This window comes from Mercenaria mercenaria, chromosome 2, assembly GCF_021730395.1.
Source record: "Mercenaria mercenaria strain notata chromosome 2, MADL_Memer_1, whole genome shotgun sequence".
NCBI classification, from domain to species: Eukaryota; Metazoa; Mollusca; class Bivalvia; order Venerida; family Veneridae; genus Mercenaria; species Mercenaria mercenaria.
The window spans coordinates 81,399,739-81,427,409 of NC_069362.1; the positions used below are offsets into that span (position 1 = coordinate 81,399,739).

General features: G+C 35.3%; 1 protein-coding gene across 1 annotated transcript; it reads left to right on the top strand.

The window, feature by feature from the left end:
• Positions 1 to 587: 587 nt before the first annotated feature.
• Positions 588 to 27,062, top strand: LOC123564414 (cytochrome P450 3A29-like). The gene is made up of 14 exons (XM_045357982.2): positions 588 to 941; positions 6,232 to 6,328; positions 8,272 to 8,324; positions 9,175 to 9,271; positions 9,783 to 9,899; positions 10,853 to 10,935; positions 18,340 to 18,491; positions 19,738 to 19,862; positions 20,724 to 20,850; positions 21,564 to 21,721; positions 22,751 to 22,839; positions 25,128 to 25,265; positions 25,617 to 25,779; positions 26,578 to 27,062. The coding sequence occupies exons 1-14, from the start codon at positions 874 to 876 to the stop codon at positions 26,650 to 26,652; spliced, it is 1,542 nt and encodes a 513-aa protein (XP_045213917.2). The 5' UTR covers positions 588 to 873; the 3' UTR covers positions 26,653 to 27,062.
• The last annotated feature ends 609 nt before the right edge of the window (positions 27,063 to 27,671 follow it).

The following is a 27,671-nucleotide window of genomic DNA, read 5'->3' on the forward strand; positions in this document are numbered from 1 at the left end:
GTAAACGGCACGCTATTGCATTTTTCTTCACAATACCATAAATGATGTGACCTCATCCTGCTAAAAACTTTTGTATTAGTACAGGTGAAAAGACAGGATCACCATCATGTTAGGGTCAAAATGAGCTGAAATGTTTTAGACAGAAAAGAAGCATGCATGTACTGATTCCTATTCTTAGTGTATTCTATAAATGAATTAAAAATTGCTCACAGATATTAAGGCCCATTTCAGACTGACTACAGATCTTACTGATATCGAAGATTAATCAAATGACGAGAAAGTTCAGGATGGGTCGTGTATTTTCTAGAGATTTTTCCCGAGATCAAAACTGAAATGCTTTGATTTGGAACTACTTGCAAATACCACTGGGCTCCTTGGACCATGCATATTTTTCTGTCGTGCAATTTACTGCATTTGTGTTAAACTGGAGATATTTGTCTTTGTGTCTGTCAATGTGTCTCTTCAGATTTGATTTTACTGAGTATGTTTAACAGCATATTTTACAGTTATACATGTTTCACCAGTATTGCCGAAAAATAATTCTCCTACCCGAAATCACCAAAACATCCGGTTTCGCAAAGTAACAATTGGACACGGTGGATATGGCAGAAAACTAGGTCAACATTAGTTAAACATGTATAACTGTGTTTAAAAATGTTGGAATAAAATACAGAAAATTTAGAGATAAAATATATATTATCAGAACATAATAATAATAAAACATATTTAGCATCCTTTATTATTTAAAGTAACTTGACACAGTTTAAGATTTGGAGTCATACAGTCAGGCTAAAAATAGTTATTGTAAATCTATGTATGATATATGACATCCTAACTGACTTAAACAGCAGGTTACAAATAGTGTTTTAAAGGATGGAAATATTTGGTGTTTGCTGGTTGTCGTGGCAACTGATCATCCTTCTACTTACTCTTGGAGCAATGTGAGTTCAGTTTATCTCAATATTATATAAAAATACAAACTTCCTATATGTTTCATTAGGCCATGGTAAATTAATTATTTGATTATCATCGCCCTCCGCCCCTATTATTTCATGCTTTGTTTTCTGTTAAGAAATATAAAAATGTATACACTTAAAAAGCAAGTAAGTATTTTCTTGTTTAATTATCTCTTCAAATAATTGACAAAAATGTGATGTTTATTTTAGCTATGTTCACACAGGATATAATTGTAATGTGTCAAATTATAATGTCCTATTAAAAACAACTAAACCCTTTTTAGGAGTTTAAAAAGCTTAACTCTAATTAGGACTTTATAACTCTCAATTAGGACTTAGGTTTCAAGTAACTCTTAATTCGTACTTTATAATTCGGACTTCATAACTACTTATTAGGCCTTAGTTACTCTTAACTAGGACTTTATAACTCCTAATTAGGTTTTAGTAACTCTAATTAGAATTTATAATCCTTATTAGGAACTTATGACTCCTAAATAGGACTTATTAACTCCTAATTAGGACTTTATATCTTGAAATTAGGTTTTTAGTAACTCCTAACTCCCAAGATTAATTAGACTTTTCAAATTTCTAATGAGGAGATAGCTTTATAACAGATTATTTGGTCTGTAACATCATTATAAACTCATGTACCAAATTTGTACAAGTTGGGAGTGCTTGATCTGTTAAGGGGCCGCTAGTGCTAACGACAGAAAAAAAAACCGCCTTTGAACGTTTTCTTCTCATTAACTGCTCGATTGATCTTTATCAAACTTGGTCTGTGGCATCATTATGAGGATTTCTCTAAAGTTATTTCAGATGGTAGCACTCGATTGATCAATTTTCATCAAACTTGGACTGTAGCCTGTCCTAAATTCTTTAAAGTGTGGGCTCTTTGCCCTTTTTCAGGGCCGCTAGAACTGAACCTTTAAACGGCTTTTAGTTTATCTGTAATAGCATGTCAAGTTTTTTTCTCAAATTTGTTCAAAAGTGGGTAAGTAACCTATTTGTATGGGTTTTTTTATACTTAAGAAAGTTGTTACCATTTATGATGCAGTGTGTCATACATATATGACAATGATAAAATTAAGTTTATATTTTCCAACCATGATGTTATAAGGGTTAGTGCCAAAACCTGTTTTAGTATACTTAATAGGAGAATGTGTTTTCTTTGTAAATAATGTCCAATGTATTTTACTTATAGTACATATATACATTATCTTTATCATTTATGTAGAATATTACTGCTAATCTGTTCATTTCAGATCTGATCTGAGGTGATACTTAGTTTCTTAACACCATTTTTTCCCTAGCGCATTAGTGCATAACTTCCTTGTCAGTGTCTTAGTTCTAGAATCCTTTTATGGCAGATTTTAGTCTTGATTAGCAGTTATAATGTAGATATTAATACTCAGTCATATTGTTGTAATGTATAATATGATTGAGATTATGCAGTCTCTTGTAGTTCTTTGTAACTATATATTAAGTAAGGTGCCATTGATTTGTTAAACTGTTTTAATGTTTGATTTGATGTCTATTACAAATCTTTTAAGATTGGCCATACATGTATTTTATTGAATTGATTTCATGTATTATATGTAAACATGTGATGGAATAGACAATAAACTTTGATAAACTAAACTATATTCAAAGTAAATGTCAAGTTCAAGTGACTTAATGCCACTATGGCCCTCTTGTTAGCTCCTAATTAGGACTTTATATCGCCTTATAAACTTTGGATGTGATTTGGAATCAAATAAAAATGCTACATGTTTGTCAGATATACACTTAACTTTGGTAGCGGGATAAACCCGCAACCACAAAACTCCTCAGAGCGCAATAAACCGCCTCTTTTTCTAAAAACAACTACTTTAGTTTTATCTATATTAACATCAAGACTCCATTTGTGAATTTCCTAGTATAACCATATCATCTGCAAAAAGCAGTAGTATTAATATAATGTCATTTAATTCTAAACCACAATTAGTATCCTGTTGTAAAAACAGCTCAAGGTCATCTATAAACAGAGAAAATAATATCGGCGAGATTCCCTCCCCTTGTCGTAAGCCTAATACAGTTATTATTCTTTTCAGCATATAACTGTCAAAAATATTTGACAATTCTAACATGTATTACTATATATAGTGGGTATCTTCGACACCATGACACTTTCGTAGAAACAAACAAACAAATCCTTCTCCCTCCTTTTCCGGTTTAAAAAAAATAGATGACAAAATCTAGCAAACAATTTATAATGGCCTTATGAAATGTTTTCGAGATGTGGAGAAGTGTTTTCATAGGAGTTTGTTTTCGTAAGGCTTTTATATGAGATTTGTTGAGATTTGTTTCTGTAAAAAGCAGACATTTCTTTTTGTAATAAAAAGTGATTGCACCATTAACCAGGGGGTTTGAACCACTACATGCAGCCCGTCTGGGCGTACCATGTAAGGCTTTAAGCACTGGTATTCGGCAATAGGGGTTAAATGGTCTCAGGGTTCAGGATCCGGTCATGACTGTTTGTTTAAATAAAGTAATTATTATCATCATCATCATCATCATTATTATTATTATGTACAACGCCATTGAATATGTCATTGTATAGAAATAGGCGTTAAATCAAATTTTTCAGTTTCAGGTTGAAGCTAATATAGCTATACCCAAATTTAGAATAGCACTTTCAAAGTTTAGAGTTTCTTCACATGAATTATCAATAGAAACTGGAAGATATTATAATCTACCACAGTCTGAGCGTAAATGCCGTTGTTGCTCGATGAATGTAGTTGAAACAGAGTATCATTTTCTGCTGGTGTGTTCTTTTTATGACGTTAGGAGAAAGTATCTTCGGCCATATTTCTGTCACTGGCCAGCCATGAATAAATTTGATATTTTGATGTCTTCAGAACAAAAGTTGGTTCAGTTACGTTTAGCAAAATACATCAACATTGTAACTTGAATTTTGATGAAAAATACAATTCATATTCGGGATGTGTATCACTGTGAATGTTAAGATGATCTATCAATGCCTCTGTATTAACTCTCACCAATATATGCGGCTATATATATTATACTGTGGCTATAAACACTGTAACATGTTTAATGCTAATAAAATCTTTGTATTGAATTGTATTGTATTGTATTGTATTATTTGTATTATTTGTTTTCATAAGAGAAAGTTTGTAGAGAGGTTGAGAGGTTTTTTTTTTTTTTTTTTTTTTTTTTTATAAACGACTAGTGGGAGCTTTTTTCACAGGATAGTGGTTTGTTTCTTAGGGCAGTGGTTGAGATTTGTTTTCATAGAAGATACTTTTAGATTTGTTTTCATCGCTTAGAGACTGCGATTTATTTTCATAGGAGAGAGGTTTAGAATTATGTTCATAGAAAATATGTGATTTGTTTTAATATGATAGATGTTGAAATGTGTTTCCGTTGAGAGGTTTAGATTGTTTTCATAGAATAGAGGTCTAAAAGTTTTTCAAAGAACACTGGTGGAGATTTGTTTTTATAGGAGAGACATCTTTGCATAGAAGAGAAGTTGAGATTTATTTACATAGACGAGAGGTTGAGATTTATTTACGTAGAAGAGAACTTGAGCTTTTATTTCACAAAAAGAGGTTTAGATTTGTTTTCACAGAAGTGAGGTTTATTTTGAGATTTGTTTTCACAGAAATGAGGATTATTTTGAGATTTGTTCTCACAAAAGAGAAGTTGAGATTTGTTTTCACAGAAGTGAGGTTTATTTTGAGATTTGTTTTCACAGAAATGAGGTTTATTTTGAGATTTGTTTTCACAAAAGAGAAGTTGAGATTTGTTTTATAGGAGAGATGTAAAATTTGTTTTATAGGATAGTTGTTGAGATTTTTGTCCTATGAGAAAGGTTGAGGTTTGTTTTCGTAGGAGAGAGGTTGAGGCATAATAGCTCAATATAGAATTTGATATGTACAACATACAACTTCCTACTAGCCCTACTGCTTCGGCTCAGAAAGTCAAAGGTCAAGGTCACATTGACATTGAAGCTGCAAATAGGTTGAAGAACTATTGGTCCTTGTGCTGCCAAATTTTGCTTGACAAAAAATTATTGTCTAGCATTAGTAGGGATACCTACAGCTTATAAGCACTGACCTCCAGGTCGTACGGCAATGAAAAAAGAACATTTTTAGATATCAGGAAATTATTGTTTTGTTGTTGATTTTTTTTTTCATAAGAAGGTTTTGAAACTTAGTTACTAACAAATTATAATGTTATGGAAACAGATGAGAATTAGTTGTTTTAATATTTTTCCATCTAAAATTGAAAAGCTTTGTAACGGGGTACCGGAGGTAAACTGCCTTAATACTAAATCCTTATATTTAACGGTCCGAGGTGTATTGGTCAAGAAGAAAGAATATTTTATATTGCGGAGACGGCTTAGTTTGATATCGGATTTTTGTCTTTATTTCGCATCTTTAAGATAGTTTAAAAAACAAAAAATCATGTCTATTCCTTTAAACGTCATAGCATGTGGCCAATAGATTACTCCTTGATGTTTTGTGATGATTAGGTCTAGGTCAAGATGAAAATCCCAGAACTGGAATACGCTAAAATTCTTCAACCTTAAACTGATTGCCTGTGGTCAACGAAATATTTAACCTTTAGCCTGCTGGAGGCAAGTGATTCTGCCGTTGCTACCAGTGTAGACCAAGATCAGCCTGCACGTCCGCTTGCTGATCATGGTCTGCACTGTTCACTATTCAGTATGTAAATTTTCAGTGAACACCCCCTTTAAATAATAAATGGTACTGCCCAAATTGAATGATGGACCAATCCATTTAAGAAATTTAGCAGGGCAAAGGTTAATATTGAACATTACATTTCCAGATTCCTCTCACAGGCAGTCACGCGGGGCATACGTCTTTTACAATCAGCTCTTATTTATTTTTGGGTGCATAAAATTTCTAATATAATTTCCCTTTCTTTTTTTCCCCACAAAATAAGGTTGTATCAAAAGCATGGTGTGGTTCTTTCTATCCGTCCCCAAACATCTCTTTTTGACATGGCTTTATGTTGCATATTGGTTCATTCTGTTCATTCAAACGAAGCGGTATGTGAGACATGTGCTTTTTCTTTAAGTAATCTCAAATTATATTTATAACAATCCCTTTAAACATTTTAACAGTCGTTGGTATTTAAAACTTTGAATAAATTGATTTGCTTTCTGGATATTTTGTGAGTAGAAATTCGTAAAACCTCATTGTTATTTAAACATAGCCAAAAGTTCATGTTTTTTTCTGTTATTTTTCAGCTTTTTGTATCGGCATTTCACGATACTAAAGCGGTCGGGTATCCCTGGTCCAACACCACTGCCGTTCGTTGGAAACTTACTGGAACAGTTCTTCAAAGTAAAATTCTTTTTCAAACAACTGTTTAAAATGATGTCAAATTTACTATCATCTCGGTTTAGGTTAAAACTTTTCAGACTATATCAAAGATGTTTAAATGGTCTTCACTATGTATGTTATGCTGAATTGCCATCTGCACTGACGAGATATGAAAACGCAACAAACATATAAATATTGAATATATTTTTTACTACAAAAAGCATCACCTTGAAATGTTCAACTCATACACATCTCGATAACATTGTAGCAGTAATAGCAGTAATACTTCTGTTACTGCCGGAACGTTATAGCAGTAACAGCAGTATTACTGCTATGACTGTTGTAAAATTATAGCAGTAACAACAGTATTACTGCTGTTACTGTTGGCAGTTTTAGCTACAACAATAATATGGAAGTTGCGCAAAATACAATATGAAATCAATTTTATCAATCAGGATACCAATGTAATATGCACTGTTATTTGAACATACATACAAGCAACATATCCACATAGTTTGATTCATCCTCATTGCCTCCTGGACGCTATGACTGTTGTAAAATTATAGCAGTAACAACAGTATTACTGCTGTTACTGTTGGCAGTTTTAGCTACAACAATAATATGGAAGTTGCGCAAAATACAATATGAAATCAATTTTATCAATCAGGATACCAATGTAATATGCACTGTTATTTGAACATACATACAAGCAACATATCCACATAGTTTGATTCATCCTCATTGCCTCCTGGACGCTGAGAATAACAGCAGTTACCATGATTCGAACCCATTTCCGTACACCTAAAAATGCTTTAAATTCAGATTTTCCGGACATTTCACCGTTCTTTGTCGAAACATTCTGCATAAAGTGCTGAAACAATGACCTAAGATGACCAAATATTGGCTTAAGAGCATCGTTTCGGTGCAGAATAAAGCCTTTACTGAGTATGAAAACATGTTCTAATTTCGCGATGAGGCATCCTGAATATCAGTCGGGTATGTTATATGTACTATTATTTTTAAATACATACCAGCAATATATCCACCTGTTTTATTTCATCCCAAAGTCCCACTGGACGCTGTGAATTACAGCAGTAATGAAGATATGAGCCCATTTCGGACATTAAAAAAATCTTTATAAAATAGGATGCCATTGGTATCCTGAACATCCGCCAACAATGTAATATGTAGTACTTTTTGAACAAACATACCAATAATATATTGATATCGTGAAATGTATCCTAAAGCCTACATAAAAGTTGTGAATAACAGCGGCAAGAGGGCTTGAAGCCCGTTTCCTGAGACATAAAAAGACAAAATCATTATGAAAAGAACAGCTTTGAAAATTTTTCGATGGCCAATAATGCATAAATTGATAAAATTGATTTCATATTGTATTTTGCGCAACTTCCAACTACTGATGTTACTGCTATAACTTCCAATAGTAGTATCAGTAATATCGTTGTTGATGCTAAAACTGCCAACAGTAACAGCAGTAATACTGTTGTTACTGCTATAACTTTACAACAGTAATAGCAGTAAAACTGCTGCTACTGCTATAACTTCCAGCAGTAGTAGCAGTAATACTGCTGTTACTGCTATAACGTTTCGGCATATATTACAAACTCAATATCTACATTATAACAAACCCGCCCGCTTAGCTCAATAGGGAGACCGCCGATCTACGGATCGTAGGGTCGTGAGTTCGATCCTCGGGCGGGCCGTATGTTCTCCGTAACGATTTGAAAAAAAGACATTGTGTCTGAAATCATTTGTCCTCCAACTGGGGAAGTTGGCAGTTACTGGCGGTGAACACTTTTGTACTGGTACAGAATCCACAGGAACACTGGTTAGGTTAATTGCCCGCCATTACATAACTGAAATACTGTTGAAAAACGGCGTTAAACCCAAAACAAACAAACATTATAACAAGTATATCTCTATATTTTATGGTTTGTTTACAGGGTATAGACAAGACAGATAAAGAATGGTTACAGAAATATGGAAACGTTTTTGGGTAAGATTTATATAGGGCATATTAAAGACACCTATATAGCATGACCTAGTCAAAAATAATAATTTCAAAGATAGTGTGATAACTTCTTTACTGGTCCTTTTCCCCAGGAAGCATGGCATCTATAGACTATAAGGTGACAATATCAGCCATCCCGATAAGCTAAGTCTATAACGTTAGAGTGATTCTGCTTAGAGCGGACTCCAATCACTGGATTTCCCTATAGAATTACTTGTTGTATAAGTGACCCTGGTCTAATGTAGTCAGTCATCAGCAAAACTAAAATACCCTGTAATAGCTACCAAAAATCATGTTTGGTAAGGAATCATAGTATGTTGTATTTCCCACTGTACAAATGTAAACATATTTTCAGACGATTAAACAGTCTTAAACAGGGATAACTGAATCCGAAATCACTATTATCAAGTGTAAGACAGTCCGCCTCGTTCCAAATGAAACAGAATAAGCCAGTATATATTTTTTGAAAGGGAGACAACTCCCATACCATTATCATTGCCTATTGCTTGATATAATTATATCACTGCTTGTTTTGTATTGTATTTCTGTTTATAAGAGGTATTTTACAACTGGATAGACTGGTGACCTGTTTGCAGTTGCCATTTTTAGACAGTCGGCGACTGGTATGACAGGTTTGAATACAGTTTGATATGTGGTGTAACTTTCTGCAAAAATTTAAAAAAAGACAGTATGAAAACAGGAAGTTTAACCTGCTCGAAACAAAAACCTTTCCCATAACGCTAATTTAACTTCCCAATTCATGTGAAGGTACTTCTCTGATAAAAGGGCAAATTGGCAAAAACTTAATCCCTCGTAAATATACATTTGATTTCAGCTACTACAGTGGCTATAGACCATGCATTGCAATCACAGACCCCGAGATATTGAAGGCTGTACTTATCAAAGACTTCCAGAACTTCACAGACAGACCTGTAAGTAGCATTCTGTTGTATTTAAACACTTATATCCACTAATCATTGTCCAGAAAGTACCACGGGTTTTATAATTTCATATTCCAAGCAACTATTATCAGTCTCATAAGTCTGCCAGAAAAGTGGTTCATTTTGAATATGCTGGAGTCACTCATTTGCATATTTTTGGAAACAACAGAATTTTATTTAAAAGAAACCCGTTCATGATAACTTAGTGGAACATGTAGTTTTGACGACCGAAAGGAAAGTCAAAAGTTAGGTGGTGAAAGTTGAAACCGCGATGATGAAAATGCGAAATGATACCGCGTTTTCAACATCGCGGTTTTGTGATTTCGACTTTCACCGTCTTGGTTTCGGCTTTCATCATCGAAGTTTCGTTATTTCGACTTTCGAGGTATGTGGTTCAGGAATAAAAATCTCGATGGTCCAAACGGAACACCGCAGTACGGTATTGACTGTATGGAGTGCAGAACATTTATTTGTACTTTCCATTGCATTTAATTTATTTCAGCATAATGGTAACCTGCCTAAGTTACTTTTGAATGGACTTTTCTTTATGAGGGGACGAACCTGGAAGAGAACCAGAAATATCATAACGCCTACATTCAGTGCAGGAAAACTGAAAAATGTAAGAATATGTTTTTATGTAAACAAGTATAATAGGAAAATGAATCAAGTCGTGTTAGAATGTAGAATGGCTGTGACTAAATACAGAGTTGGTCCGCCTGTGATATATTACAGACTCAGGTATATACCGGATTAACTAAATTTGAACGAAAATATCTTAAATGTATATATTTTGTAACCATGGTAATACTAACCCTAATCTTTAGTCAGTATATTATGCATATTATACACTAAATGCGTGCGGGCATGCAAAAAAATGAGTATTTTTGCCGTGCGCTCCAATTGATAAAATTTTCGCGCATGCGCAGAACGGCTGCACCAACTCTGCAATGAGAAACATTCATGTAGAATAATACCGTAATACATTACACTAGAATAATGTTCCAATGTTGTAGGATAATGTCGTAATGCAATAGAATAATGTTACAGTGTAGCAGAATAATGTCATATTGTAGTAGGATAATGACATAATGTAGTAGCATAATTATTTTTTCAATGTACTAGAACAATGTCACAATGTAACAGTATGATGTTACACTGTAGGGTAATCTCATTTTAATATCACTTTTTTCAGTAACCATACAGAGTCAAATAGATGAACTGATTTATATTTTCAAAGAATTGATAACCTTACCTGAATCAACATTGCATTGAAATCAGATTAGAAGTGGATAAATATGCGGGTAAACTGCAGTGAAATATGGTTTGTGAAAATATCATTAAAGAAGAAGGTGTTAAAAATGTATACATATCTGACGTACTTCAAGTCCCAAGTATACATAATACACTGGTAATAATTATGTTGACTGTCGGAAGACAAACACTGAAGACAAACATGTACAAATCAAATCGTCACCTTAGTGTAGGATGTTATACCTTCGCCTTAACTTATATACAGTAGTCTTGGTCACTTGATTCAGTTATAACACGCGTTACAATATCTTTTTCTTTCAGCTTGTACCGATCATAAATAAGTGTGCAGAAACACTGGTCAGTAATATGAATGAAAAAGTTGGACAAGATATAGCCATCAGAAAGTAAGTATAACTTTTACCCTTCTATTCTCATATCCACCATCCTTAGGTGCATTATGTGCCATTTTCTACACTCAAAATACATTTGATTTAAGTCTAACTGCTTTCAATGCAAATTTTCTCTGATTGTCTGTTTTCATCTGCTATTTCTTGTATTATTCTATCTACGGATTTTAGGTATTGATTTCACTTAAAACTGGATGGAATGTTAACGTTGAAAAGTTGTATCATTATATGACAGTTGGTGTAATTTGTCGCATTCTTAAATGTTGCCCACTTCGTATTAAATTAACAGTTAGGAAATTGATTTTGATACATTAGAAAACTTTTCAAACAATTCTCTCAATGTAATGTTTTCAACATGGTTATTAATAACGTATCAGGAATAAGTATGAGAAAATAGTCGCAAAGCCACTATGTTGGTTTTCTCATGGCGCGGTTCATATCAGTTTTTAAGGGTGATCAGAAATTACGTTCAGCAGGTTTTAGAGGCTGTGTGTTTTGCTGCAAAACAGAGTATAACATTGACCATGTAAGCATGCTATAGTGTTTCCTTTTAGTAAGTTGTATCTTCATAAATGTGTTATTTTTCATTCTTAGTGACTTTTTAAAAGATGCAAATATAAGACACTTTGTTCATGTCATGCAAGCAAGCTTTTTCTCCTGAAGCATTGACTTTCCTTCGTTTTCTACTAGTTACAAACAATATTAAAGCGACTAGAAACTTCTGCACTTGACAATGGATGCTTTTGCTTGTTTCAGGTTCATCATTGTCTTTACAATGGATGTCTTTGTCTGTTTCAAGTTTATCATTTTCTTTACAAAAGAAGCCTTTGCCTATTTCAGGTTCATCATTGTCTTTACAATAGAAGCCTTTGCCTGTTTCAGGTTCATCATTTTCTTTACAAAGGAAGCCTTTGCCTGTTTCAGGTTCATCATTTTCTTTACAAAGGAAGCCTTTGCCTGTTTCAGGTTCATCATTGTCTTTACAATGGATGTCTTTGCCTGTTTCAGGTTCATCACTGTCTTTACAAAGGATGTCTTTGCCTGTTTCAGGTTCATCACTGTCTTTACAAAGGATGTCTTTGCCTGTTTTAGGTTTATCATTTTCTTTACAATGAAAGCCTTTGCCTGTTTCAGGTTCATCATTGTCTTTACAATGGATGTCTTTGCCTGTTTCAGGTTCATCACTGTCTTTACAAAGGATGTCTTTGCCTGTTTCAGGTTCATCACTGTCTTTACAAAGGATGTCTTTGCCTGTTTCAGGTTCATCATTTTCTTTACAATGGATGTCTTTGCCTGTTTCAGGTTCATCACTGTCTTTACAAAGGATGTCTTTGCCTGTTTCAGGTTCATCACTGTCTTTACAAAGGAAGCCTTTGCCTGTTTCAGGTTCATCATTGTCTTTACAATGGAAGCCTTTGCCTGTTTCAGGTTCATCATTGTCTTTACAATGGATGTCTTTGCCTGTTTCAGGTTCATCATTGTCTTTACAAAGGATGTCTTTGCCTGTTTCAGGTTCATCATTTCTTTACAATAGATGCCTTTGCCTGTTTCAGGTTTATCATTTTCTTTACAATGGAAGCCTTTGCCTGTTTCAGGTTCATCATTTTCTTTACAAAGGAAGCCTTTGCCTGTTTCAGGTTCATCATTTTCTTTACAAAGGAAGCCTTTGCCTGTTTCAGGTTCATCATTGCCTTTACAATGGAAGCCTTTGCCTGTTTCAGGTTCATCATTGTCTTTACAAAGGAAGCCTTTGCCTGTTTCAGGTTCATCATTGTCTTTACAAAGGAAGCCTTTGCCTGTTTCAGGTTCATCATTTTCTTTACAATGGATGTCTTTGCCTGTTTCAGGTTCATCATTGTCTTTACAAAGGAAGCCTTTGCCTGTTTCAGGTTCATCATTTTCTTTACAATAGATGTCTTTGCCTGTTTCAGGTTTATCATTTTCTTTACAATGGAAGCCTTTGCCTGTTTCAGGTTCATCATTTTCTTTACAATGGATGTCTTTGCCTGTTTCAGGTTCATCATTTTCTTTACAAAGGAAGCCTTTGCCTGTTTCAGGTTCATCATTTTCTTTACAAAGGAAGCCTTTGCCTGTTTCAGGTTCATCATTTTCTTTACAATAGATGTCTTTGCCTGTTTCAGGTTCATCATTGTCTTTACAAAGGAAGCCTTTGCCTGTTTCAGGTTCATCATTTTCTTTACAAAGGAAGCCTTTGCCTGTTTCAGGTTCATCATTTTCTTTACAATGGATGTCTTTGCCTGTTTCAGGTTATCATTTTCTTTACAATGGATGTCTTTGCCTGTTTCAGGTTCATCATTGTCTTTACAATGGAAGCCTTTGCCTGTTTCAGGTTCATCATTTTCTTTACAATGGAAGCCTTTGCCTGTTTCAGGTTCATCATTTTCTTTACAATAGATGTCTTTGCCTGTTTCAGGTTCATCATTTTCTTTACAAAGGAAGCCTTTGCCTGTTTCAGGTTCATCATTTTCTTTACAATGGAAGCCTTTGCCTGTTTCAGGTTCATCATTGTCTTTACAATGGATGTCTTTGCCTGTTTCAGGTTCATCATTTTCTTTACAAAGGAAGCCTTTGCCTGTTTCAGGTTCATCATTTTCTTTACAATAGATGTCTTTGCCTGTTTCAGGTTTATCATTTTCTTTACAATGGAAGCCTTTGCCTGTTTCAGGTTCATCATTGTCTTTACAAAGGAAGCCTTTGCCTGTTTCAGGTTCATCATTGTCTTTACAAAGGAAGCCTTTGCCTGTTTCAGGTTCATCATTTTCTTTACAATAGATGTCTTTGCCTGTTTCAGGTTTATCATTTTCTTTACAATGGAAGCCTTTGCCTGTTTCAGGTTCATCATTTCTTTACAATGGATGTCTTTGCCTGTTTCAGGTTCATCATTGTCTTTACAAAGGAAACCTTTGCCTGTTTCAGGTTCATCATTTTCTTTACAAAGGAAACCTTTGCCTGTTTCAGGTTCACCATTGTCTTTACAAAGGAAGCCTTTGCCTGTTTCAGGTTCATCATTTTCTTTACAATAGATGTCTTTGCCTGTTTCAGGTTTATCATTTTCTTTACAAAGGAAGCCTTTGCCTGTTTCAGGTTCATCATTTTCTTTACAATAGATGTCTTTGCCTGTTTCAGGTTCATCATTTTCTTTACAATGGATGTCTTTGCCTGTTTCAGGTTCATCATTGTCTTTACAATGGAAGCCTTTGCCTGTTTCAGGTTCATCATTGTCTTTACAAAGGAAGCCTTTGCCTGTTTCAGGTTCATCATTGTCTTTACAAAGGAAGCCTTTGCCTGTTTCAGGTTTATCATTTTCTTTACAAAGGATGTCTTTGCCTGTTTCAGGTTCATCATTTCTTTACAATGGAAGCCTTTGCCTGTTTCAGGTTATCATTTTCTTTACAATGGATGTCTTTGCCTGTTTCAGGTTCATCATTGTCTTTACAATGGAAGCCTTTGCCTGTTTCAGGTTCATCATTGTCTTTACAAAGGAAGCCTTTGCCTGTTTCAGGTTCATCATTGTCTTTACAAAGGAAGCCTTTGCCTGTTTCAGGTTCATCACTGTCTTTACAAAGGAAGCCTTTGCCTGTTTCAGGTTCATCATTGTCTTTACAAAGGAAGCCTTTGCCTGTTTCAGGTTCATCATTTTCTTTACAAAGGATGTCTTTGCCTGTTTCAGGTTCATGAAGCCTTTGCCTGTTTCAGGTTCATCATTTTCTTTACAAAGGAAGCCTTTGCCTGTTTCAGGTTCATCATTGTCTTTACAATGGAAGCCTTTGCCTGTTTCAAGTTCATCATTTTCTTTACAAAGGAAGCCTTTGCCTGTTTCAGGTTCATCACTATCTTTACAAAGGAAGCCTTTGCCTGTTTCAGGTTCATCACTATCTTTACAAAGGAAGCCTTTGCCTGTTTCAGGTTCATCATTGTCTTTACAAAGGAAGCCTTTGCCTGTTTCAGGTTCATCATTGTCTTTACAAAGGAAGCCTTTGCCTGTTTCAGGTTCATCATTTTCTTTACAAAGGATGTCTTTGCCTGTTTCAGGTTCATCATTTTCTTTACAATGGAAGCCTTTGCCTGTTTCAGGTTCAATATTGTCTTTACAATGGAAGCCTTTGCCTGTTTCAGGTGTATCATTTTCTTTACCATGGATGTCTTTGCCTGTTTCAGGTTCATCATTTCTTTATAAAGGAAACCTTTGCCTGTTTCAGGTTCAATATTGTCTTTACAATGGAAGCCTTTGCCTGTTTCAGGTGTATCATTTTCTTTACAATGGATGTCTTTGCCTGTTTCAGGTTCATCATTTCTTTACAAAGGAAACCTTTGCCTGTTTCAGGTTCATCATTTTCTTTACAATGGAAGCCTTTGCCTGTTTCAGGTTCATCATTGTCTTTACAATGGAAGCCTTTGCCTGTTTCAGGTGTATCATTTTCTTTACAATGGATGTCTTTGCCTGCTTCAGGTTCATCATTTTCTTTACAAAGGAAGCCTTTGCCTGTTTCAGGTGTATCATTTTCTTTACAATGGATGTCTTTGCCTGCTTCAGGTTCATCATTTTCTTTACAAAGGATGTCTTTGCCTGTTTCAGGTTCATCATTTTCTTTACAATGGATGTCTTTGCCTGTTTCAGGTTTATCATTTTCTTCACAAAGGAAGCCTTTGCCTGTTTCAGGTTCATCATTGTCTTTACAAAGGATGGCTTTGCCTGTTTCAGGTTCACCATTGTCTTTACAAAGGATGGCTTTGCCTGTTTCAGGTTTATCATTTTCTTTACAATGGATGTCTTTGCCTGTTTCAGGTTCATCATTGTCTTTAGAATGGAAGCCTTTGCCTGTTTCAGGTTCATCATTTTCTTTACAAAGGATGGCTTTGCCTGTTTCAGGTTCATCATTGTCTTTACAATGGATGTCTTTGCCTGTTTCAGGTTCATCATTGTCTTTACAATGGAAGCCTTTGCCTGTTTCAGGTTCATCATTGTCTTTACAAAGGATGTCTTTGCCTGTTTCAGGTTCATCATTTTCTTTACAAAGGATGTCTTTGCCTGTTTCAGGTTCATCATTTTCTTTACAAAGGAAGCCTTTGCCTGTTTCAGGTTCATCATTTTCTTTACAATGGAAGCCTTTGCCTGTTTTCAGGTTCATCATTTTCTTTACAAAGGAAGTCTTTGCTAGCCTTTGCCTGTTTCAGGTTCATCATTGTCTTTACAAAGGAAGCCTTTGCCTGTTTCAGGTTACTCATTTTCTTTACAATGGAAGTCTTTGCCTGTTTCAGGTTCATCATTTTCTTTACAAAGGATGTCTTTGCCTGTTTCAGGTTCATCATTTCTTTACAATGGAAGCCTTTGCCTGTTTCAGGTTCATCATTGTCTTTACAAAGGAAGCCTTTGTCTGTTTCAGGTTCATCATTTCTTTACAATGGAAGCCTTTGCCTGTTTCAGGTTCATCATTGTCTTTACAAAGGAAGCCTTTGCCTGTTTCAGGTTCATCATTGTCTTTACAATGGAAGCCTTTGCCTGTTTCAGGTTCATCATTGTCTTTACAATGGAAGCCTTTGCCTGTTTCAGGTTCATCATTGTCTTTACAATGGAAGTCTTTGCCTGTTTCAGGTTCATCATTGTCTTTACAATGGAAGCCTTTCCCTGTTTCAGGTTCATCATTGTCTTTACAAAGGATGTCTATGCCTGTTTCAGGTTCACCATTGTCTTTACAAAGGATGTCTTTGCCTGTTTCAGGTTCATCATTTTCTTTACAAAGGATGTCTTTGCCTGTTTCAGGTTCACCATTGTCTTTACAAAGGATGTCTTTGCCTGTTTCAGGTTCACCATTGTCTTTACAAAGGATGTCTATGCCTGTTTCAGGTTCATCATTGTCTTTACAAAGGATGTCTATGCCTGTTTCAGGTTCACCATTGTCTTTACAAAGGATGTCTTTGCCTGTTTCAGGTTCATCATTTCTTTACAATGGAAGCCTTTGCCTGTTTTCAGGTTCATCATTTTCTTTACAAAGGAAGCCTTTGCCTGTTTCAGGTTCATCATTGTCTTTACAAAGGAAGTCTTTGCCTGTTTCAGGTTTATCATTGTCTTTACAAAGGATGGCTTTGCCTGTTTCAGGTTCACCATTGTCTTTACAAAGGAAGTCTTTGCCTGTTTCAGGTTCATCATTTTCTTTACAAAGGAAGCCTTTGCCTGTTTCAGGTTCATCATTTTCTTTACAATGGAAGCCTTTGCCTGTTTCAGGTTCACCATTGTCTTTACAATGGATGTCTTTGCCTGTATCAGGTTCATCATTGTCTTTACAAAGGATGTCTTTGCCTGTTTCAGGTTCATCATTTTCTTTACAATGAAAGCCTTTGCCTGTTTCAGGTTCATCATTTACCACACAGTTGATACAGTTTTTTGTTTTGGATATTTCGTTAACTATACAGTAGATGCAGTTTGCTTGCTTTAGATTCTTCATTTACTTTACAATGGATTCTATTTCCTGTTTCAGATTCTTCATTTACATAAAGTGTATATTTTTGCATATTTCAAATACTTCTCCATACCCAGTCCATGTTATTAACAGTGTCATTATTCACATCACAGTGGATGCTGTTGCCTCTTTCATATACTTCATTCACTTCACAATGAATGCTATTGTCTCCTTTTTCTTTCAGAGTTATAATTTACTATAGAATGGTTGTTATTGCCTTTTTCAGATGCTTTGTTCACTTAACAATATTTTAGATACATGTAGATGCTATTGCCTGTTAAGAGTTTGTTGTTTTTTTTCGTCGTTAAATGGATGTTTTTGTCTTTTCTGATTATTCATTTGTCACAATATAAATGCTATTGCCTGTTTTAGATTCAGTGGTCGATATTGTCTCTTTTAGATTCATCGTTCACTTTGAACAAAATTCAAAATGGCTGTTATTGCTTGCTTCAAATTCTTCGTTTGTAACAAAATGGATGCTTTTACCTCTTTCAGATTCACAATTCACCAAAAAAATGGATGACATTGCCTGTTTTTTTTTATATTTCATTCAATTCAAAATGGATGTTTTTGCCTATTTCATTTATATACACATATACAAATATTTCACATTACATTAATGTTGAATTTTAATACAATGTTAATGTCAGTGTTTACAAAAACATGTATATCAGACATATATATTAAGTTTAGCTTTATTTTCATTGTAGTATTATTCACTGTTATGTTTATTTTAATGCGTCACAAAGTTGATGCTATTATCTGTTTCTAATTTATCATTCATCTCACGAAAGACACCATTTCTGTCCCAGCTTCATCATTGCCTTTGCATTTTTCAGAGTTATCATTCACGAAACAGTGGTGCTATTGCCTGTTTCAGATTTGTCAAACACCCCACAATGGATGTTATTGCTTCTTTCAGATACTTCATTCATTTCACAATGGATGCCATCGCCTCTACAGCCTTTGGTATCGACATTGACTCCCAGAAACAACCAGATGATCCATTTGTGAAGAATCTTGACAGGATCTTTATGATAGGGGCGTTTGCAAGGCTACCTGTTATGATCACCGGTATGTAAGTTTACGCACTGGGAATATTTAACAATTGCATGGAACATTTTTTAGAAGAAAATGTTGAGACTTCTGTTGACTTGATTCTTTTTGAGTTAACAACTAAACTAATAAAATAATGTTTGAGTTAGCGTTGAGTAAGTCAAGCGTTCATTTACACATATAATAAGTTAATGGTCAGGTTTTAGTTCAGGTTGACTGTCTTTCTTCTATCGTGCAACATGCTGCGTCAATATCTTACTTAAACATATCCTCTAACACTGGAAGAACGTCCACCTAACTTGATACGTTCACCTAACATGATCTGTATCATTCTTGTATGGACCTCTAAAGTCTGTTCAAATGGAACCTTTTTAACCCTTTATTCTCATCAACAACCGTGAGCAGATCTTTACCCTACTTGGTATGCTACATTCCCGGATTGATATTTTGCAGTGTGTTCAGATAGTTACGGCAGTATTGCGCTCAACCCTCGATATATTTTAGAAACAAAAATTGCGTTACTTCTCCTCGTGCACCATTTGATGGATCTTGACAGATTTGGATTGAATCATCCTTGTTTTCATCTTTTAATCTTCCTGAAATTTGATGGATCTTTACCAAATTTGGTATGTGTTATGCTTTTATGAACTTCTCTCATATTTGTTCAAATAGTACCGCTTGATCTCTTCTTAGGTTCTAAGAACAATGAGAGCTAAATCCTAAAAAGAAAGTGTTTATTGACTTCTTCTCATGATCTGTAAGATCTTCACGAAACTTGGTCTGCGGTACTTTATCATGTTAATGATTTCGCTTGACTACCTTTTTAGGATTAACCAAGTTCTACATCAATTTATAGTCCTGTTTGGCACCAAATAACCAAATAACCAATGCAGTGCTGGTGCGCTGTAAAAGTCAAATGCAATATGTCCCTTGTTTATTGAAACGGTTCCGCTTGGCCGACTTTCAGGTGGGGTGGTAAGGGGGGGGGGGGGGGGGGGCTGCCAGAGCTAAAAATAGAACGATCATTTAAAAAACTTCTTCCCATGAATAGATTGAAGGGATTTCACCAAACCTGGACACAAGCAATGTCCAAAGATGAACGACTATGAAGACTCATAGCTGTCTTGTTTTTAATTCCTCAGCTTTTTAGTTACAAAAAACTATACATTTTCCAAGTAAGCAAGTAACTAAAGTAATGCTTTATTTGAAAATCGGCATATTTTGTGTTGGTATTTGAACGTGAAAACCTTTTTTGCATCTGTAGCTATCGTACCATGCATGGGAAAACTATTTCATAAACTGGGATTCACCACATGGCCGAGAGATAGTGTGGGGTTCTACGAAGAAACTGGACAAGCTCTTATAAATGAAAGGAGAAACAATAAGATGGTATGCTGTTATTTGCTTGTAACCTTATTCTGTTTCGTTTGTAACATACCGTTTAAATTCTCTTTATAAACTCAGAGACTGAATAGATATACAGTCAAATCTGTCTGGAAAGACCATCCTTGGGAATTGAAAAAGGTGTTATTTGCTGACAGAAAGTCTCTCAACACAGGAAAATTTACACTGTTTCTTGTTCAATGGGAAGAGCAAATAGTGGTCTTTGAATGCAGGTTTTATGGTAGTACCGGTAACCTTTGTTCGGAGATGTTCTTTAACATAAATTTGTCTGTATATATAGTCCGTTGTAATAGTGCAACTAGTTGAGAAACAATGTAACACCAAAAAAGCATTTCCTAAAATCGTTTTCCTACAATATTATTCGTATTGTTCTTCCCTTTACATTTCGGGTGTGTTTGTGTGTGCATGCATGCGTGCGTGACTCTGCCAACTGATAAGTATAAAGATAAAATCATCCAGAAAATGAATGAGAAATGTCTTCCTACACTTTGCGCAAAAGGCTTTGATGTCTTTAGGTTTATAAACATGTACACAGTGTAAACTTACTGACCATCTTATTTTGACATGTAAATACTGCAGCATGGGTATAGTTAGATGCAAATACAATTGTATCTTTCAAGTACCGATTTTTTACAAGTATAATGCTGCTGAAAAAAGATGTTGAATATAATTATGTTAATCATAATTTAATAGAAGCAAAAATAATAACAAAAAAGTCATTGTGACTAAGAAAGGTTAAACTAGCCTAGCATTCACAGTACCAGCATACTTCTGCGTTGACTCATTTCCCCACGGATGTTAAATTAGTAACACCTTTTGTTGTAGATGGATTTTCTTATATTTCAGAGCAGGGTAGACTTTCTACAGATGCTGATGAATGCGGAGTTTGATGAAGCAAAAGAGGAATACATTCATAATGAATCTACATTTTCCAAAGGAGTTTCAAGTGGTCACGAAACACATAAAGTGGAAAGTATGTTGATAGTAAAAGTTAAGTATCCGTCACACCTTACCGGATAACGTTAACAGACGTCCGACGAAGAACAAAATTTCCAGTACGTTCGTCTCTGTGTACGTGCGTTTCTTGTCTGTTTCTCATTCAGCGAATGCACTCCTTTTCAGGCGAGGTCCGTGCAATTCTGTGGAAAGATTTTAGTAGCACAAAACTCTGAACGGTCTTTAACGGACAACGGCGCCCGCTGAATGCACGGTAGCTTTTCACAGGCGTGCGTTTTGTTCGGAACTCGTGTAATCCCTTGCTCTGTACTTGTCTAGTCCGGGTCCGTTGATTGCCGGTGAACCTGACTCGCGGCCGGACTACTACCAGACATGCAACGGGACAACCGGAGGTCGGACACTGTGGTCCTTGGTAATAATTCAAAGTGTCTTACCGTCCGGTAACCTGACGCATAGCCTACGTTCTAGTCGTCCGGTAACCTGACGCATAGCCTGCGTTCTAGTCGTCCGGCAACTTGAAGCCTAGCCTGTGTTCTAGTCGACCGGTAACTTGACGCCAAGTCTGCGTTCTAGTTGTCCGGTAACTTGACGCCTAGCATGCGTTCTATACGTCCGGTAACCTGACGCTTAGCATGCGTTCTAGACGTCAATTGCTGCGTAGTTTGTTTCAAGATATTCTCTTTCTTTCATTTAGATATAATTATTCTAACAAAATTTGCTTATGTTTAGGGCTGAGTGACGATGAAATAAGTGGTCAGGCATTTGTTTTCTTCATCGCGGGATTTGAAACTACTGCCAGCCTGCTCCGATACTCGGCGTATATACTTGCATTACATCCTGATGTTGATGCAAAACTTTATGATGAGGTACAAAAGCATATAGGACAGGTAGGTTTTGTTCAGGCTTTCAGCTTGAAAATAAAATCAAGAATGTTTTTACCGGTTTTAATGTTAAAAATTTGAAAGTTACCTTAAAATATCATTTGATAAGTTTTATTATTTGAAAATGCTGATAACTTGGTTATTAATATCTCATATAGATTCTTTGCAACCCCGCCCCTCCCGCATTTCCGTTTGTTTACATCTTTAACACTTTCTGAGTCTACCCCATACACCCTCTCTCTCCACTACCCACCCATCCCGCAACACACACACTCACGCACGCACACACGAACGCACACCTACGCCGCCCACTTCCATTTTTTCATATTTCTCACGCTAACTTATACCTTATATTGATTTTAATATCCCCTCATTCCCACACACCTACCTCCCTTGCCACCACCACATCCCCATACGCCACCCCCCCCCCCCCCCCACACACACACCTTTATATTAGAGTGCGTTGTCCCGAGTGGCACTGGTGTCCTACACTAAAGCTGAAGAGTCCCCACATTACCTAGACTTTAAAGATGGACTGACTTTGGTCATTACCTAAATGGTGTGCAAAATTTGTTCATTACATTCATGGCAGTTCGCTGAGGTGTATTACACCACAGGTGTGATATGTCATTTAACTGTGATATGTTACATAATGGTATTGGTCTAATTTACAACTGTTTATCACATCATATCAACATAAATGAGCATATATTAGAAACAAGATGGTTAAATAAAATCCGTTATTAAAATCCGTATATCTGATCCGCTATATCCGGTGATAGTTTTATGACTTTTTTTTTTTATTTTTAAGCATGTTCGCTATATTCAAGAATAAAAGAAGGGGAAATTCGGGGCATTCGAAATTATTCGTTATAATCGGAAATTTGTTATAGCTAGGTTCATCGTAAGTTAAGTTAACTGTATTTGGGATTGTCCACCAAGACAAAGCAGATAAACAGAATATCTTGTATTAAGATAGACTGTTTATAATAAATATGATTAAACATATATAAACTATTTTGTTAAAATTTTTAGGACCTTCCGGATTATGAGAATGTTGGCAACTTGAAGTATATGGATCAGTTCATCAGTGAGGTGCTCAGATTTTATCCTCCAATTCCCAGGTAAGACTTAATTCTCCAGCTCCCAAGTACGATTTCATCTTCCTATCCCCAGGTAATACTTAATTCTCCAGCTCCCAAGTAAGATATTATCCTCCTATTCCCAGGTAATACTTAATTCTCCATCTCCCAAATAAGATTTTATCCTCCTATTCCCAGGTAAGACTTAATTCTCCATCTCCCAAGTAAGATTTTATCCTCCTATTCCCAGGTAAACTTATTTCTCCATCTCCCAAGTAAGATTTTATCCTCCTATTCCCAGGTAAACTTAATTCTCCATCTCCCAAGTAAGATTTTATCCTCCTAATTCCAGATAAACTTAATTCTCCATCTCGCAAGTAAGATTTTATCCTCCTATTCCCAGGTAAACTTTATTCTCCAGCTCCCAAATAAGATTTTATCCTCCTATTCCCAGGTAAGACCTAGACCTTCCTAGTAAGACTTAATTCTCCATCTCCCAAGTAAGATTTTATCCTCCCATTCCCAGGTAAGACTTAATTCTCCATTTCCCAAATAAGATTTTATCCTCCTATTCCCAGGTAAACTTAATTCTCCATCTCCCAAGTAGGATTTTATCCTCCCATTCCCAGGTAAGACTTAATTCTCCATCTCCCAAGTAAGATTTTATCCTCCTATTCCCAGGTAAACTTAATTCTCCATGTCCCAAGTAAGATATATCCTCCTATTCCCAGGTAAACTTAATTCTCCATCTCCCAAGTAAGATTTTATCTTCCAATTCCCAGGTAAACGTAATTCTCCAGCTCCCAAATAAGATTTTATCCTCCTATTCCCAGGTAAACTTAATTCTCCAGCTCCCAAATAAGATTTTATCCTCCTATTCCCAGGTAAACTTAATTCTCCAGCTCCCAAATAAGATTTTATCCTCCAATTCCCAGGTAAGACCTAGACCTTCCTGGTAAGACTTAATTCTCCATCTCCCAAGTAAGATTTTATCCTCCTATTCCCAGGTAAGACTTAATTCTCCAGCTCCCAAATAAGATTCTATCGTCCAGTTCCAAGGCAAGACTTTAACCTACAGATCCCAAGTAAGACTTAATCCTCCAGTTCTTAGTTAAGAGTTAAGATGCTATTCTCCATGCAGGACCCAGAAAAAGATTTTATCATAAGAGTTTATCCTAAGTTCATCAATATCTAATATCAGAACCAGGTTACTATTTGTTAACATGTTTATGAAGAGCTATGGACATCGTTTCGGCTTCTTTTCCAGCGCGCCGCTACAACGTTTGACACTATGACCTCATAATTGTGACGTACAAACAGGGAATTGATGCATAACACACAATTTTCAGTCTTCTTAGTTGAATAGGAATCTGGTCATCTTGAAATTTTATTATAAAATGACATTTGCCTTGAAGAAAGTAATTGTTTGTTGTGAATACAGTTTTTTTTTAAATATATAAATTTACGTTTTAAGCTTGTTGAAGTTATCGCAACTAAACTTGTTTTGTGACTGCTTCGGGGATTGCTGACCGGTACGAATACCTTTGTATGTAATTATAGAGACCACTGGTAAATTTGAACCTCCTACTTCCGGAACAGGACGTCTAACATTACCCAACCGCCACTGTGCTTCCCTCATACACTGTTTGCTCAGACATCGATGGCTCAAGCATCCGGGCTCACTGGTCCTTTGGTCATTTCTCTTAAATATTTCGTTTGAATTTTTTAAAGCCAAAGCTTTGATAAATATTTCGTTTGGATCGTTCAAAGCTTTGGTACTGAATATTTCGTTTGGATTGTTTAAAGCTATGGAAAATTTTTTTTTTGATTGTTTAAAACTTTGGAAACTTTTTCGTTTGGATTGTTTAAAGCTTTGGAAACATTTTCGTTTGGATTGTTCAAAGCTTTGGTACTGAATATTTCGTTTGGATTGTTTAAAGCTATGGAAAATTTTTCGTTTGGATTGTTTAAAACTTTGGAAACTTTTTCGTTTGGATTGTTTAAAGCTTTGGAAACTTTTTCGTTTGGATTGTTCAAAGTTTTGGTAAATATTTCGTTTGGATTGTTCAAAGCTTTGGTAAATATTTCGTTTGGATTGTTTAAAGCTATGGAAATTTTTTCGTTTGGATTGTTTAAAGTTTTGGAAATTTTTTCGTTTGGACTGTTGAAAGCATTGGAAATGTTTTAGTTTTGATTGTTTAAAGCTTTGGTAAATGTTTCGTTTGGATTGTTTAAAGCTTTGGTAAATTCTAGCATGTTCCTTCTCCCCTAGAGCTGTTTCACTGAATATACTATAGCAGACTATTGAAGTTCTCTTGTGTAAATTACAGGCTGACTAGAGCAGCAAAGGAGACCATTACTGTTGGAGGCATTACCATACCCAAGGGTACCGTAATACATGTACCAGTTTGGACTATTCATCACAGTGAGGAAAATTATCCCGACCCAGACATTTTCGATCCTGAAAGGTATGAATCGGAGTTCCCTATTTTGCCCTAAATGTTTTATTTCATTTTTTTAATCATTTTATTCCAGAATAGTAAATAAGTTTTAAACGCTTGGAATCTTCTGTTCTTAGTGTCATAGAATAAGCTAAAAAATACCAAAGACATGTAAATTTCAATTGAAACTGACAACTGACATACCTGTAAATAAAATCGTGGTATTGTTATGTATATACTGCGCTGTCCGCTTCGGATCTTCTCACATTCCTGATGTTTAGTAAATTAACTGTTTGTGCAACTTGATGTTCCTTTTACTTACCGTGTGCAACTGTTAGTTGTTGAACCATTTGCAATACATATTTCATTTGATTTCAGGTTTTCTCAGGGCAAGAAAGGAGTCACTGAAGGGGTCACATTTTTACCATTTGGCACTGGGCCAAGAAATTGTATTGGTATGAGACTAGCTCTTGTAGAAGCCAAGATTGCTCTTGTATACTTATTAAGAAAACTCAGATTTGTCAGGTGTGACAAAACACAGGTAAGCAGTTGTCCTTTATGTGGTAAAATATGTATATTCGTCTATTAACTGGTACACTCCCGGGCACAGAGTATCTTGGGGCTATATTGGAGACATCTTACGGTTGGTGACAGCCAGTTGGGGGGGGGGGTTATCTGCGAAACCTTACTATAGATTTTCAACTGACTACGGTCATTAATTACCACGTAGAAGTATACGAATACCTACACAATCTCAAAGATATGCGCTCCATGCATTAACGCGGTCACTAATAGCATAGGAGTGTGCGGGAGTGGAAGGCTAAATGCTAGTGTCAATTTTGTATTAAAGGTTATTAATCAGACTTTGATCAAGTAATGGATTTATCTGAAAGCTTACAAAGTGTCCATTTTCTGTTATTTGTGTTCACTTTCAAGAAATACCTATTAGCATGTATAAAATTGTTAACATACTTTGCCAAAGATTGATATGAATAGAAGAACTATGTATCATGTTTCTCAAGTTGTCAAAGATTTTCATTGACAAATATGTATGTAGTCGAAATTCAAATTCGTGAACTTGTCTTGGTTGAACAATTAGGGTAGGATTCCAAATTTATATGCTGTTTTCGTCCATACTGTTTTGTGGTAAAGGCTCTATGAATTTATTTTTCTAAAAAGGGAAACTTTTCCTATTTCAGATATGAGAAGTTTGTCATAATTTGATCAGACAATTTATGTCCAACATAAAAAACTTTATTGCAGGACTCCGTAAAATAAGTCGCCGGCTCATAGTTTGTGCCATTTGCAGATATTAGCGTTACTATTTTCCTCTTTTCAGGTTCCTTTAGATCTGAATCATTTTGGTATATTGAGACCAAAAACACCGATACAGGTCCGAATAGAAACCCGGTAGTGAGAGGAAATCCTGTCCATTTAGAAGTATGGAATGTGTGTAAATATTGATGTGTGTTAGAGGAGAGATCTTCCTATTGGAGAACATAAACAGATAATCTTATGAGGCTGAGAACACAACCGAAATTGTTATCAGACCGAGTTGTCAAACGACAGCCGGTAAAACAGAAATTTTACTGTGAAATTATCTAATTTCATGGGTCAATAATTCTCATGAATTTTAAAGTTTTGTTGGTCGAATGAATTTAATCAAAAAAAAAACAACATATATTTAATCTTTGGAATTTTAAAGTCAGGAATTCATGTTCCCTCAACGTATATTTAAGTCAAAACCACCAAAGTTTATTTTAGGTCAAAACCACAAAAGTTTATGGCAACAAAATTAGATAATAAAATTAGCATTCACTGGAATATGGTAGTTTTCTGTTAATCCCTTTGCATGTTTAACCTACATAGTAGGGTTATTGGTCCCCCACCAGTCCTAAGGCCAGTTGAACTCGTGGCCCAATCCATTTGTTTAATAATTATGTAACTTTTCATGTTTCATATTATTGTTTATATGCCTTAATTACAAACACAATAAATATTATTAAACTAAGACCAGCTGTTTCAAGGACTGTAGGATTGCCCTTCCCAGTGAGTACACCAGTCCACAATTTTGTGTCCGATTAAAAACTCTACCCGTATAAGTATAAGTCTTATTTCTATACTTCTTTTTCTTTAAAGCGACTGGCCTCCAGATCTTTCGACAACAAAAATACTCTTTAGATATCTTGAAAAAAAATCTATATTTCTTATGAAGGCTTCAAAACTTAATTACTGACAAACTTTATGTTACGGAAATACATGAGAATTTTTTGTTTTTACTACCTTTTACGATGAAAATCGAAAAGCGTTAGTGATTTAGAATTTTGAAAATATTTTAAAAACAAAAATTCATATTCTAATGTTCATAATACGTGAAAGAAAGCGCGTATAGAGGAAGTATGTACACTTTCTAAATATTTTAGATAACATATA